The following is a 16,834-nucleotide window of genomic DNA, read 5'->3' on the forward strand; positions in this document are numbered from 1 at the left end:
TTTTTTTAATTTTATTTTATTCTTTTATATATATATATATATTATAGAACTTGCAATACAACTCTGGTATGGTGATTTTCATGAAAAAAAAAAAAAAAAGTTAAAGTTGCTACCGGACAAAAATAGAAAAGATTTGATAAAGCTAAAAAATTCCAAGTTGATGGCATCATATCGATCCGTCGTCGTCGTCGTCGTCGTCGTCGTCGTAGTCGTCGTCGTCGTCGTCGTTTAGGTTAGCAACCTCGCCTAGTACCAGGAAGTTATTTCTCATTTGCTTGTATATATGTATATTGTGTTGTTGTTGTAAGCTATTGCAGCATACAAGTTTAAAGTACGGTTGTCTTGCACCAGAATAATAATAACAATAATAATAATAATGATAATGATAATAATAATAATAATGTAATCAAATTTTCTTGATTACGATTTAATCAAGAAATTTTACTTCTTCTTTTTACTATACAATTTATTACCCAACCCCCATTATTCTTTAAACAAAAAATTGATGGGTAATGGGGTTGACGATGAATAGAAATAGAAAACTTTTCTTTCAGAATTCTAGAAAAGATTGCTTCTTATTTTTTTTCTTCTTCTTTTTCTTCTTCTTGCAATCAAAAGATACGATTCTAACACGAGTAGTAGTGGGGGGAGGGAGAAGGGAGAGGGGAGGGGAGGGGGAGGGGGTGTGTTTCGAATGATTCAAAATGTACGTATGCAAGTTTTTAGTCCTCGGAACAAGCCAGATAAACGTTCTAATCACCTACGTCATCACTATACACACACAACAGTTCGTATGTTGTGACTATCGTTTCCAAGCAACCTAACACACCACTCACACACACCATATCACCCAACACCACATTTACTATGAAATAGCGAAGGACGAGGAAACTGAATCTCTGCTAAAAAAAAAAAAAAAAAAAAAAACCTACTCCGTCGAGTTGTATTGCATGAAAGAAACGTGATCGATAAATTTATCTACATTGGTTTAATTTAATGATACTTAAATTATAATTGAATAATTTGTTACGTGTTTTATCTCATTCATGTACAAATACACACAGTAACGACGTTTTATAAATTCTTCTTTTCAACATTTAACGTAGTTACGAATTGACACACTTACAAAATATCTTCCTAAAGGTTATACCAACTTCTTAAATGTCAAGGATTTTCTTACTCTACTGGAAAGAAGAAAACTCTACCTTCATCCCCCTCCCCCCCCATCCCCCCTTGCCCCTCTAAGAATGATGACTAAAGGAAAAAAAATGTCTACTTTTAAAAAACTTGTCTTTACTTCTTACAGATATTACAGAGTATTGAGACAGGTAATTTGCGTGTAGAAAAAAAAAAAAGATAAAAAAGAGAAGAATATTCTTGTGTTACAAGTAGATTTGTCAATTTCTTTTTTTATAAATCTTTTTCTTCTATCTTTCAACAAAAATTCAAATTAAATCGCGTCTATTCGTCTACGTTAAAAAAAAGGATACAAAAAGATAAATAAATAGTAAACAAAAAAGTAAGTATCCCACAATGCGTCTAAACTATGTCGTAGGCTAGTTTCTAAAGATTTATAGGTCACCCCGAATAGAATACCTATCCATCACGTTTTGGGGGGTTCCATTTGAGGGAAAAAAAAATAATGAAAGAAGTAACTTTGGGGGATTACCTAACCCGAACTTTTTACAAGGAATACAAAGGAAACGTGTGCAGCTGTTCTCACACGAAATCAGCTGACTACTTTCGCGTGAGAAAAATATCATAATAATCTTAATTAATAATATTATATATTTAATATATTATATTTATTATTATAACAATTTTATTACTTACTATAATATATCAAATAATAATTTCATTTCATTACATGATAAATATTATATGAACGTAGATAAAATGAATATTAAATAACTATACTTTATTACATATATATATATATATAATATATGGGATGTAAATATTGAAACGATTAAAAAAGAAATAAAAGAAAAATTAAATAAAGGAAACGGACATGAGTTTAACTAACAAAGTTAAAGTTACGTTTCGCGAACACTTGTTCAATTAGATCGAAAGAATAAACCTGTAACATGAGAGAGAAATGTACGACGGTGTCGAAGTGCGATGTAAATATATATTTCAAAGAAACTATACTCCTACCGTCTGTTGAAGGGAAAACTACGACCATGACGATGACGACGGTAAGTCTGCGATGCACCAAACGACCCACGTCATTCCAACGTCTAATATCAGTGAAAGAGAACAAGAAGAAGATGAAGAAGGGGAAGAAGACGATCTTTCCATCAGTGAAAAAGCATTTTCGCATACAGCTGCTGTTACTACCACTACTACTATTCGTTATGAAAATGATTTTCTTAGGGATATCCTAGGGGATTTACAAGCTCGTTCGTGTCCATTACGTGTCCAATAACATTTCACGTAAAATATACGAAATATATATCAAATTAAATATCTAATATACATAGTAGGTGGTAGATAAAATTATCTCACGTGTAATATCAAAACATCCCTCGAATAGCACGGTTAAAAATTGCAACAATCCTCGAATAACACGGAGTTCGAATTAAACAAAGTCCCGAAAATTAAATTTATAAAATTTCACCATTTACTATTTTAAGTTTTACTTTTCTAAATTGAATATATTTTATGTTATTTTTGTACAAGTGAAATTTTACAATTAAAAATACAACAAAATTATTAGTAACGAGGGTATGTATGCCTGTATACCCTATAAAAAGATATTTTTTTTAGCGTTGCAAATAATTTTGATTTGTCTATTTGAAAAATTCGATCGTTTCAACACAATAAAAAAAAAAAAAAAAAAAAAAAAGTAAAAAAGATATTATGAAGGAGAATAATAAATATTATATAGCGAATCGAGGACGTCCGTCAAACTAAGAGGAAATCCGGATCAGATAAACTCACTCACGTCCAGTGGTTTACCACTCTGGTATTCGATTCATTTCGAGAGAGTAGAAAAAAAAGTGGCTATGCAATTTGTTTTCTTTAACAGATACAAAAGACGAATCTTCTATTGATAATTGATAAATTCAAGTAATTTGTTTTAAAAAGAACGAATTATTGGTGCATTCTTTTGTACTTAGTACAAGTAGGTGCTTATGCATATTACATTTTTTTTTACATATTAGAGGGACCAAAAAGTAATGTCGTTATTACGCATGTCAAATTTTTATATTAATATTTTAATCAAAAAACCGATTAATGTTTTTTATCGCGATTAATTAATTTAATTATTAATTATTAATGAAAAACTTGTTTGAAAAACTTATTAGTTTGAATTTTGAGGTTAAAAAGCGACACCTACTTTCCGGTCCACGTAATATATACACACGTGCACGTGTAATTCAACAAAAGAAAGCACACGTACACTTTCGTTTGATTTATAATCACGTGTTAAAATATAGAAAAATAAAAAAGAATGTAAAAAAATGTTTTACCTAATGTATTGAATATATCCATGTCTGGCATCCTCTAGAAGGAACCCCGGGTTCCGCATCTCGATATTCTCGAAGACCATGAGAATTCGGATTCGCCACACACTGGACACGGGTCACTGATTTCACTAAATTCTTCTTTATAATATAGATATATATATTCACTCGATAAAACACAACACGCGACGTATTTTTATGATTTTTCGATCGCGAATTACCGGACACATTACCGATGTATTTCCGAGACACATTTTTTATTTGACTATCGACTTTTAGAACAAGCGTTTCGAATAATACGATATTTCTTCTTTTTATCTACGATGAGGAATCGAAGAAAGACGAAAGAAGAAGAAAAAACGAAACTACGAAACGCGACTAGTTCAAAATAACAATAATATAAAAATCATGAAAATAACAGTTCGACGAACGCGGGACAACTGATATGTCGGTGCGCACGCCGCGGTAAGGCAACTCGGTAGTGCCCCCACCACTCTCCTGACCGCCGGCCGCCGGCGCGGCAACTCACGCGCATGCGCAACTAATCTCGTACGAACTACTCTCGAAAGGAGGACCCTATGTCGATCTTTTGAAAGTTGTTCTTCTTCTCTCATATGTTTTTAGCCCAAAAACTTGTTTCTTTCTACTTATTAAAAAATAAAACACCGTTTTAACTGTCATAGTAAAAATAAATAAAGAGAGAAAAAAGAAATAAAAGTAAATCCTTTACGATATCTAACCCCGAAACTATCGATATAATTTCCTACGATTTATCGATGATGTTGAATTCAAACAACGTTATACAAGAAAAATAACAAAGAAAATGTTTAATCTTAGAATAAATTGATTTTTCTACAAATTATTCGTAGTATAAATACTTTAAAATAAAATATAAAATATATATATATATCTTTTATAAACGAATCTTTCACAGGTAAAACGCAATAAGAAAAATAACCGAATACATATTTATCTAAGAAAAACGTAAGTAGTGTTGTAGATAGGTAAATATATATATATATATATATAACCGAGAATAGCAATAAAAGTTAGAAACGTTTACATTATTCAGCAAACGGGAAAAGATCGTGGTGCAAGAAATCGAGAAACAGCGAACTACGAGACGGTAACGGAGACAAAGGGAGGCCTTGAAGATTTTCCGTCATGCGTTTCACCCTCTCTCAAGGAGCCATCAACCTCGAAGAGATTTCAGATTATATACATCTATATACATATATATGTATATAGTACCTAACAGAAGGCAGTAGTAACAGCAGTAACAGCAGTAACAGCAACAGCAACAACAACAACCTCGTCCACTCGTTCATTTCGCGTTCATACTTATTCATAAGCGAGCAAAAGCTTTCGTTCGAAAGCGTAAAACCGTGAAAGTCACTCACATCCTCTTTTTCATCATCATCATCATCATCGTCCTTCATCGTCGAAGTTCTACTCGTCTACTCGTTATCGTCCACCAATTTTTTCAATCTTACACGTCGCTGAAGCCAGACACAGACGGTCGTATACCAAAAATTGTTAACAGCTGCTGAACGGAGACAAAGGGTACGTGTACCTACCAACCTACCTCGTCTCGTCTAGTCGTCAACTCGACCATGATCTACACACTCTCTCACTCTCTTTCTCTTTTTCTCTTATAACACCGGCATCGTTTGCTTTACACACCCTTCTTCTTTTCCCGACGACCGGGAACCCGGCGAGAAAAAGGGAAAGTCGAAAGCAAGCACTAACTTGTATGTGGATTTAGGTTTCTATGTGTGTGTGTGTGTGTGTGTGTGTGTATGTGTGTTTAGTATCGATGCTCTTCTTGGAAGGTTTTTCTTTCAACAAACCCTCATGAACAATACACGAGTGATCGTTGTATACTTGATTGTCAATTATGTGATTATTTTGTTTATTTTTTAATTTAATAATTATTTTATAACCCGTACAAAATGACGTATAAAAGTCTCAATCGTATATATACTTATTTAGGTAGGTAGATAAAGAATAAAAACTATGAGCAATGGAGTGCACTAAAACGACAGCTAAGCAAGAACAAACAATTATATTGTTCCTCACTCTCCTACTCAACCACCGTAACACAAAGTACTATAATACTCGAACACGCGTCACGTTTCTTTTAAAAAGAAAGAAAAAAAAAAACAATGCGTTTATTTCTAAAGTGAATTAACACGAGACACAATCGTACACGTTCAACATTGTTCCTCAACGATATTAATCGTGTACCTATGCCCACATGTTTTATACCAATTAAAAATCTATTTCTAGACACTACCAAATGTTTATATCGATGCACATCATTGATAAACTATATTCGATCTATAATATAAGATATAAATTATATAATATTATATATTTTATATATAACACGAACGAGATTTTTTACTATTATACTAAACCTAACAACTACAATATCTTACTGTAACAGACAATTTATCTTATGTTCGTGATAAAAAAAAAAAAAAAAAACAATTATCAGGAGGGTCGAGGTTCATACTCGAAACGATAAACGATCGACATAGAAGAGTGGCGTTGAAGAATAAAATCAAAGATTTGATCTTCCACTCATTCCAACTCAAATATTTGAAATGTTGCTGATGTTCCCAAAAGAAAAGAAAAGTTTCAATCATTGAGATATAGGAAAAAAATAAATGACCGTTTCGTGTCTCGATGTAAGTTATCATTAAAACACGCGACTCATTGACAAGAAGATAGAACGATAAACATGAGTGTAATACTGAAGAATTTAGTATAGCAATAGCAACATCAGCAGCAGCAGCAGCAGAAGCAGCAGCTGTTGTTTCTGCTGCACGAGCTTTGAGGTTGACGACCTTTCTCTCTCTCTCTCTCTCTCTCTCTGAAGAGAGTCAGAACGAAAAAATCAATGAATATACGTATATACACGCACGTAAAGAGAAATAGAGAGAGAGAGAAAGAGAAAGTGTGTGTATGTATGTGTATATACTTTAAACTTACGAGAGAAGAGACGAAATCGTAATGAGAATGGCGACGACGACGCTAATTTCAGAATTTCCGAGTCACCCGATACTTCCCTTCGTAACTTATTATAAGTACTTGGGGACCTTTAACAACGTTTATTGCAAACGTTTACACACGAGTGTGGAGCTTATCAAAATAATTGAAAAAATACAAAATAATTTCTAATTATAATAATTCAACAATTTTTCTTTTAACGCGAATAAAATTTAACCAATAAAGAGTTACCACAACTTCTCATCAAGATTCACACACACGCATACACATACGTATACGTAAATATACACGTATCGAGGACAGTGAGAATGAATCGTGTTATAAAACAGGAATTACATGGTTAAAAATGTTTAGTAGATATATACGAGGCAAATAGGATGAAGAATAAAAGAGAAGATGGAATAATATGGCAAGATGATGGTGGTGATGGTAGTTGCCGATGATATCGAAGATTCTCATCACACCGTAGGTTCCTCTCGTGTCGTGCATATCAATGATGATGAAAAACGAACAAGGTTTGGATCCATCCCTTCCCCCTTTTCTCTATCGTATAATCAGAAGATGGAATAGAGTACTTTAACCCCCTATCCTACCTCAACCCCTCCCACTCATCCATAGTAAGATCGAATTCTTTAACACGTGAGAAAATTTTCGAAAAGTAAAACTATTACATTTTATGTTATATAGATGTGTGTGTGTGTGTGTGTGTGTGTCTAGGCTTGTGATCACGATCAACATCATAATTATTGATTATTAACAAGCGTACGAAGAAAAAAAAGAAAAAGAAATGAATTAACCTTATTAAACGTTGCTTACCTTGCGAATAAATCGATCGTAAGATCGATAGTGATTGTCAAGATGATACATACACATACATATACATTAATAATGAAATAAGAAATAAAAAATTAACTAAAGGTTGCCATAATGATTAAATAATTAACCGATCTAACCTGTTCTTTTTCTTTTTTTTTTTTTTTTGTTAATAGGCAATAATTATTCCTTAAGTTTCCTTTCTCATCGAAAAGGGTTGTTATACCTTGCTATGGCGCCTCACGCAAACCTCAAAGACAGACGATCGTCGTGATCGATCGTCTGTCTCTACTCGCCTAATTTACTTTTAGCATGCTCGTATTATTCGCGTGTATATAAAGATATATATATATAGTAGTATATCTAACATAAGTATCGTAGTTTAGGGAATTATTTTGTCCCTCGTAAAAGTTAATCATTCAAATGTTATTTTCCCTCTCAATCCCCTTTAATCCATTCGAGACCACGACTTTTTTCGAACACGGTTTCCAGAAGCCACTTCCTTTTTTTTTTTTTTTTTATTAGTAATAGTTTAATAAAGACGTACTCGACCGGACGAGGAAGATGTATATTTTGATGAAAAAAAAAAAAATAATAAAATAAAATAAAATAAAATTTAAAAAAAGTACCTACTGCGTACCTATCGTACTATCCACCAATCACTAGGTAGTTTTATATTCTTTAGTAATTGTTCGGCGTTACTAATGAGCATCTTCGAAGACTAGTTATCGTTCGTGGTTTTATACGCATAGTATGTGTAGTTACCGCACAAGAGGTGCATCGTTACCTCATCGTATGTAACGATGCGTTAATGCCATTTACGGGCGAGCAATTAAAGGTTCCACCAACGAACTAAGAAAACAAGCAAGCAAGAAAGCAAGTAAGCAAGAAAGAAAGCAAGCAAGCAAGTAAAGAATCATCCGAGCATCTCATAGATATACACTTAGAAACAAGTATGAGAAATAGAATGAGTGAATGTGAGTGAATGAGTGAGAAAGAGAAAGGGGTGGATGAGGGGGAGGAAGGAAAGAAAGAAGCCTTTAAGCACAACTTTCTAACTCGTAACTTTTTCCCTACTTGTTCATACCTACAATAAGATCCACAAGATAGATAATAAAAACGATCCAATCCCCATATCGTCTTTATGAGATAATCGATTAGATTATAAAAATGAAGTATACTTCGAGAATAGTAGTAGTTAAATAAAAATAAATAAATGATTGTTATGTAAGAAAAACATGAGAAATTGCAAATAGTACGAACAAATAAATTTAAATGGTTGGGGTTGGTAAATAGGAAAAATATAAAGTTAAAGAAGTTAGATTCATAAATTTCTATAAATGACATGTTCCGTTTAATCGATTATTACTACAATCGATTCTCACAGATCATATAGTGGCTCGAAAGAGAAAGAGAAAGAAGAATAGAAAGTAAAATACTAAAGTTTCCTTTTGATTTTGATCATCCGTGAAAGCAGAAACAACAGTCAGCCAACCAAAGGTGTTTGTTGCTCGTATTTTAAATAATCGATTCTCCATATCATTTTCATCAATAATAATAATACTAATAATAATAATAATAATAATAATAATAATAATAATGTTAATTAAAAGATAAATTATAGAATAACATTGATGAGTTTGATTGGAAAAATCCTAAAAGTGATTGTGGAAAAAAATCAAAGAAAAGAAAAAAAACAAGTGCAATTATGCGAAGAGGAAAAGATGAAGGAAAAGGAGAGGAAGGAGGTAGGGTGCAGTAGGAGGAGGAGGAGGAGGAGGTGGAGGAGGAAAAGACCTCCCCGGATATCGTGACGAAAATAATTATCATCGTCTTGGCAGTGGCAGGCAGACAGCAAAGCAGTGTATGCCAAAGGGGGCTGTGGCTTGCGTTTAATTGTCAGCACCTAGGAGAAGTCCTCTAATATTGGAGTCACATGATTTCTTCAAGTTTTCCAAGCGTTCTCGTAGCACCCGTTACGAGATCCGGATACACTAAACACCATAACCATGAACACAACCACGACGTAACCCATGAGAGTAAGTAGATATGTAAAGAAAACGCGTTATATTCTTTCAAAGTTTCTCACGTCACGCGAAAGTAATTTTAATTTTGCACGCAAACGAGTAAGGAAAATTATTACTTCTACTTTTATCCAAACTAGTATCGTCTCCGACTCGTTCGATTTTATCGATAATTTGTTAAATAAAAAGAAAATAAAGGGTGCAATTCAAACAATGAATTATTATCTTTATGGTTAGATGTTAATCGAAATAAACTCGAATAAAAAATATTGCATGCGTAATATAGTTAGTTAGTAAAGTTAAACCAAGAAGAACAATCTTTGGTTTCGTCCCACGAAACCCCTAATAGTCGAATGAACAATTCGCCAAGCAATTAAGCACACGGATATTTCGACATTCGATACGATTGTGATCTAAAAATTCCCCTAACTTTAGGATACCCTTTCCTTCATCAAATTACAACTACTAAATGTAGTTCAGGGTTATCTTTCTAAAATCCGGTATGGTCCTTGTGTTACTTATGTATTATATAAAATCTTTTTATTCGAATAATAGTCTATTAATTTAGGAATTTAATTTTTTTTTGTTTTTTTTATATAGAAAGAGGTCATCGTCACTCATCGTCATCATCATCATTGTAATTCAGTTCGTATAAAAAAAGAAAATAGATCTCGATCAAGGTTGCTTAACGCGTAGGTAACACAACAACAAGGTACTAAATTATTCCACCTAGTTTCGTCCACTATTTACGTGTGACAATTCGATTGAAAACAATTTAAGGTTGTTCAAATATTCAGTATAGTGTGTCGAGAAAGGGCCTAACCTAAATGTTCCAGTTTTTTCTTTTTTTCTTTCAATCGAACCCACGAACTTCCACAGAATTTCAAACACAACGCGTAACTTTTTTAAACAGTCTCAGTCGAGTGAGAGTGAAACCGAGGAAAAAATAAATCGATAGGAAAAAAAAAAAAAAAAAAGAAGAAGTCAACTTTATTCGTCGAGTTTTGCGATAAATTATGGAACGATGAAATTTGTGCTAGGTAAAGGTAAAAAAAAAAAAAAAAAGGATTCTTCCTTTCCGTCCTGATTCTCGCATTTGAAATTTGATTTTAGAAACAGATATAGAAGAAAATATTGTTTGTGTTATACTGTTCAGTTTACCGCTAATCTTGCAATAAGAAGAAGAAAGTCCAACGAAGGTGTTATTACAGTGAAAGCGTCGAAATAATAACCAATAGTACTTTTATTTCTTCCTTTTTTGTCTTTTATCTATTTGGTTATTTCATTGTTTATCGAAACATCAATAGAAATAAAGAAGAAGAAAAAAAAAATATTCTTTCTTCACGATCAAGTTCGAATAACACCTTCGAAAGTGTAGCCAACAGCAGGAACGCAGTATTCCTGTGGAGCAAATATTTTCCCCTTTGAATTATTCGTCGTCCTTATTCATAGTAGTCAACACAAGGTAAGAAGGAATGATTTATGGGCTAGTACCAACGGTGTTTTATGATCGTCCAAGCGGTACCATTATGTTAAACAATGTATCGAAAAGAGAAGTTAGAAAGAAGCCTGTGGGTAGCCAATCAAAAGTAGACCAAGTACAACAAGAATCGATACCATCAATTTTACCTATACGAATCAAAAAAAAAAAAAAAAAAATTACAATATATCGCAAATACTCGATATGATAATGATAATTAAAATAAAAAAAAAATAAAAATAAATAAAAATGATCAAAACTAATTCGTTATTAGAAATGAAATTAGATTAATATCTAATGAAAATATTATTCTATTATCATTCGAAATCGACGTTTGACGAGTTAAAGTTTTATCTCATAAGTTTTCTCACGAAATGGATTGTCGATTCTCAAGAGAGTAGATAGATAAACTTGATGGTACTATATAGGTATCCTCCTTCACCGATCAGATCTTTCGCGCGAACGAAGAAGCAGAAGAATAAGAAGAAGAATAAGAAGAAAAAGGAGTTACTTTGCGGTGCTTACTTTCACGTTCCGCGTGACCTATCGTCGATTTAAAGACCCGACCGCAAACTCATTAGTGTCCGTCACGGAGTTACTCGGTTCTACGATCTTTCGTACTGTGTCTCCGCGACTTTCAATACGCCTCGTCGCCTTCGACGCCTGAGGAAAACCTTGATCGATCGATAGATAGATAAATCGATATTGAACAATGCTTTTCATCGTTCACTCGTAAGGAAGACAAAAAAACGAGTACCAACCGAAATAAGGTTGCTGCTGCTGTTGCTGCTGCTGCTGCTGCTGTTACAGTCAAGATCCTCACATGCATACATCACTCATATCAAATAATTATCAACTAACAAATGGATAATAAACTGGGGGGCGTGTATTTGATCGTAAAACGTTTTGCATATCGTACGAATGAATTTAAATTCAATACTAAAGTCAGTTTCTATTGCAAGTTAAATATTCCAAGTCAGACCGATTTATTTCAATGCGAACATAAAATACTCTGATCGTTATAGAATTCGTAGAAACATAACTATTATTATTCTATAAGTTTGATATTATATTTCTTCGTATTCTATCTCATATGAACTTCTCATATCATCTACTATTTTACTTACTCTCTACTATCATGCGTTAGTTGGCACATATCAAAGGCTGCCTGTATTTGATTAACGTGTCATTCCTTACTGAAAATTACACGAGAGTTTAATATCTCAGAAATGTTTGCACGAATTCAACATCATCATCTTCTTCTCTCTAAGTTTCTCGGGATTCTCTTTACACGAAAGTTTCTATGAGAAATGTTCGATATCGTGTTGTGTTATGCGAATACACGCGATGTAATGATTGGTAAAGTTTTACAAGAAAAACATAAAAAAAATAAAAAACATAAAAATAGCGTATGCGTTCAACGTGCAAGTACCTAAGTTCCCACGTGTAGAAACTTGCAGAAGAGGGGCGTGAACGAACTGTTGGTAGTACGAACAGCAAGAACATAATCGCAGATATAAACTTCGAGGAGGGTCAGTCAGTCAGTCATTCAGCTCGTTTCATCTTCCAGATGTTCCTTCTCGAAATATAATTCGACAGACTTTTTAGAAGAAATTTGTGTCCTAAAATTTATTATTCGATCAATAAAAAAAAAAAAAAAGAATAAAACACGTTAATTATATGTTTTTTTTTTTTTAACTTTGATAGATCTGGGTTGGATTACAACTTCGTTTCTCTAGCTTGACCTTTAACTAATCGACACTCATGTGTATTAAAGTTCATGTATCAGATACGTTACTATCACTCTTACGTTACGGTGATCGAAAATAGCGAGTAGTAGATGCGCACCGATGCTAGGAGTCACTGCCAGAAATGGTAGATAGAAACAAGTTCGTTTGATTTAATGATCAATCGATTATTCTATGTAATTTTTTTTAAATTAATTAATCCCCATTGTGATAAAATTTTATTACGAATACACACGAAGACGAAAAATCAATATTAATATTTCTTTTACTTTATCAACTGAAAGCTTTGATTATCTATCATAAAAAAATGTACAATTATGTAAATTATTGTTTGAAAAATTGTAACGTGCAACAAACTATCTGTATGTTTAAACTATGTTTAACGAAAAAAAAAAAAAAAACGATTAAGAAAAATCATTAGATAAAATTGACAATTTCCTGAATTTACAAGAGTACACTATACATGTATATATTTCTAGGTTGAGAGAGTTGAGTCGAGAAAAAAAAGAGGGAAAGAGGAGGAAGATCAAATTCAGTTGGAAAACGAGAAATCGAATGTAATTTCCGTGTTTCCGCGTTTACCCTTTTCCTCTTTCTCCCTTCGCCCTCACGTTGTCGTAGTTTGAGACGACGACAACGCGTTTATTGCACAAAGAACTTGCAAGTAGAAAGTCGGATGGATAATGATTAAGAAATGCTGCTGCTACTACTACTACTACTACTACTACTACTACTACTACTATTATTACTACCTTTCTTAGCGGGTGGAAGAAGAAGACAGCTCGAGGAAGCCAAGAGAGTTGTTGGGTTCACCTGTGCTTCCTGTTATTCGAGATTTAATCCGTCTCGTCTACAAATTAACGTAACTATTTGCCCCGGACTGTGTTTACTCTTTATGAAGGAAATTCGCACCGGGAAATGACTTTCTTCGTGTGACGGATAGAAAGAGTAAGAAAGGTAGTCGTTTTAATTGAATCATCGCTAAACGTAGGAAATTTATTTCCTTACAATTGCAGATAGAGAAGAAAGAGAAACGAATAGGATATATTTAAATCACATTAAATAATAATAATCTATCTAACGAATCGTACACGAGTTCACACGTTAAATATAATAAATTCAACTCTATAAAAATGAAATAAACTAATTTATAATTTATATTACCGTAATGTATTGGCAACGTCAACTGTGCTGCTATGTTATAACTCAAACTTGACACGTCATTTTATTTCTTTTTTATATTTTTATTTCATCCTACGTTTCTTGATAAATATACAAGATAACCGTTAAGTTATTAAATAAGATAATAAAAAGATCTCGTATACTAAAGTGCAACGTGTAGTGGATATAAAAAACAAGGAAATAAATAAATGAATAAAGAAATAAAAAAATAAGTAAGAAAATGATTGGCAAACGAGCTTGTTAATGAAACGAACTCGATAATCGATGATAACTAAAACCACACGTAGAAAAAAAAATGCATATTTTCACGTTGATAAGCATTATGTTGAAGCCGATCACCGACGAGCGGATATAGCAAAAACTTAACCAACATCTTGAAAGATCCCTTTTAACTAACAGCCCAACACAACACACGACGATAACGACATTAAACTTGCTAACTTGCATGTATCTAACTAGAAAGGTGAAAAGTTCGATGATCTTATGTTGGAAAACGAGTTCTCTCTCTCTCTCTCTCTTAACGATATTAGATAAACGTGGTGTAAACTGAAGAGAAAAGGGATAGGGGTAGGGGAAATGAGGAGATAGGATAAATTAGTTAGTGTACAAAAATAAAAATAAAAAGTAAGTTAAAAGCCCTCTCCTACCAGTAGCCAATGATGTTACACCATTTTAGATCCTTTATCTCGATGTATCGGCCAACCATCGTCCACGAGTTCCACACTTTCTTTTTTTCTTGCTCTCTTTGTCTAACATAAGGACGATGATCTCCTCAGGTTACCCTTCTACCCCCCTACCCAACCACCAATCACTCCCTCTTTCTCTTTCTTTCACTCTAGAAGGTCAACACACTGTGTTTTAATGGTTATGACATAGTCCTGATTCGATCCTTATCAAACTAGAACTCGCTCATTAAATGTCTTTTACGAGGTGAGATTAGCGAGAAAACATAAAAACAACAAATTTAATCTTCCTACGGTTTCAAGTTCTTGTATTATTTTTTTTTTTTGTTTTTTTTTTTTTGGTTTAAAAGTAATCTCAGAAATATAAAAAGGTGTCCATTTTGCTCTTGATCGAACTTGCTTTGCTCATGAAATTAAAATCGATGATCGAATCGGTTGAATCGTGTTTAACCTGCTGAATTAGAGAAAAAAAGAGAGAGAAAGAAATAAAAAAGAAATTAAAAGATAAACTTTAACGCAGTCTCTTCTTTTAATTTTTTTTTTTTTTTTTTTTTTTCATATATCGTAATAAGAACATAAATATGTATGAATCGTGAAGCTTTTGATGATTACCGACGTGTTTTATTTACGGTCTAGTCCCAAGTACTCTCACTGCATATTTTATGATTTTAAACTTCCCGTTACCGAGAAAGGAACTCTTCTACGAGTATACCGATAAAACAAATTACGTGAATAAGAACGTAATTTGAAAAAAATCATTTGAAAAAGGACTCACCTTTTGCAACTTCTCGCACCGTCATCATCGTCGGCCGGGGCTCCTGCTCCCGAATCCTGAAAAACAAAATAAACAAAATAACAATTATTATAGATCTAATGAAATAACAAACAAAAATAACGGTTACAATATGCAAAGCACGAATAATAAAAAAGAAAAAAAAGAAAAAGGAAACAAAGAAAATGACGACGATGATGATGATGATGATGATAATGATGATGATGGGTCGTAAATACGAGATAGAAATTCCAGCGAGCAAAATTTTCATATGGAACGAGCATTGATGGCATTCGTACGTGGCATTTCGAATGGCTTCCTTTTATTGGAACAAAGGCTTTACTGCGCGTCATAAAAGAACGCGGCGACACTTATTAATAAAACCATGTCAGAAATGAGTGGAGAACGTGAACGACCTGTACGCTCGGGGATATGTATGTGTTATACAGGTAGTGTTAGGTATGTGTATAATGGGCTCGAGTATGCTTACGAGAAAACTTTGGATGACTACCTACGTACGAGGCACCTGTTTCAAGTCTCCCTTTGTCAAGCCAGCAAAGTAAGCATGTATATATACATATATATGTAGTTGTACGCGTCGAGGCTCAAAGTTGAAAAAGCCCTCTTTAAAAAAAAAGGTTCCTTTTAAAACGTACGTAGGTATAACATAAGAATAAGTATGCTTAAGTATGTATCTACACGAACACAAATCGTAATATTTTAACGATTCGATATAAAAAAAAAAAAAAGATTTAAATATGAAAACAAGTAAAAGTTAAGTCGAATAAATTTTCCAAGAAATTGCATCGCAACCGAAACGTAAAGTATTTCCCTAGGAAAGTTAAACCCATGCCCTTATACGATATATATATATACACATATATAACTGTATGCATGCCAAGTATACTTGCATACTTGGCATTTACGATCGTTGTTGAGCGAAAAAAAAAAAGAAAAGAAAAGAAGAAAAAAAGAGAAAGGGACAAGGCGGTTCTTTTATTAATAAAGCGCATCATAAATAGCCAGAATACCGGAGCGAGAGTATCGTCGAGGACGTCACGCAGAAAACGAGTCTTCAAAATCAATAGGCGAGGAACGTTTGTACCCCCCCTCGAACTCGCTCTTTCTTCTTCTACTCACCATCACCACCACCACCACCACCACCACCACCCTTTCACCACCCTTCAAACCCCCATCCTTCCATCTCTTTCTTTCGACGCGCTAGAAAAATGCAACCACCCCTTCAGAACGTGAGTGCACTCGGTGGCTCACGGAGCATTCAACGCATGCAAAGTGCATGCTACTTGGATCTGCACACACATATACATATGCGTGAGTGTGTGTACTTATGTATATATATATTTAAAATACCTATATGTATATATATATATATATGTTTAGGCGACCCTTTTCCGCTTCCCTCAAAACTCGCTACGCTGAATCGAAGGGGGACCTTATACTCTGCTACTACCACTACTACTACTACTACTACTACTAGTATTACTACTACTGTATATTACACACTGGGGTTAGTCATCCTCGGAATTCTCTTTCCTCGCATCCCTAACAGAGAAAGGATCCTCTCACTTTGAAATAAATTCTGTAACGTACTCGAATTCGAAGGTCATATTTCGAAATTTGAAACTA

The 16,834-nt window shown here is 33.5% G+C and overlaps 1 protein-coding gene across 6 annotated transcripts in view; it reads right to left on the minus strand.

The window, feature by feature from the left end:
• Positions 1–16,834, minus strand: part of ssh (Protein phosphatase Slingshot) — an 80,918-nt gene that overhangs the window by 54,732 nt on the left and 9,352 nt on the right. For 5 of the 6 annotated variants that reach the window (XM_015319622.2, XM_015319620.2, XM_089172775.1 and 2 more), the window contains one exon: positions 15,191–15,246. In XM_015319622.2, the coding sequence (XP_015175108.2) occupies positions 15,191–15,246 (56 nt within the window). Of the gene's footprint in view, positions 1–3,476; positions 3,907–15,190; positions 15,247–16,834 lie in introns of those variants that run through there. The other variant, XM_015319623.2, reaches the window with a different exon arrangement.

Source organism: Polistes dominula, unplaced genomic scaffold (assembly GCF_049000335.1).
Source record: "Polistes dominula isolate Pdom_NZ unplaced genomic scaffold, Pdom_raw_medaka contig_23, whole genome shotgun sequence".
Lineage (NCBI taxonomy): Eukaryota > Metazoa > Arthropoda > Insecta > Hymenoptera > Vespidae > Polistes > Polistes dominula.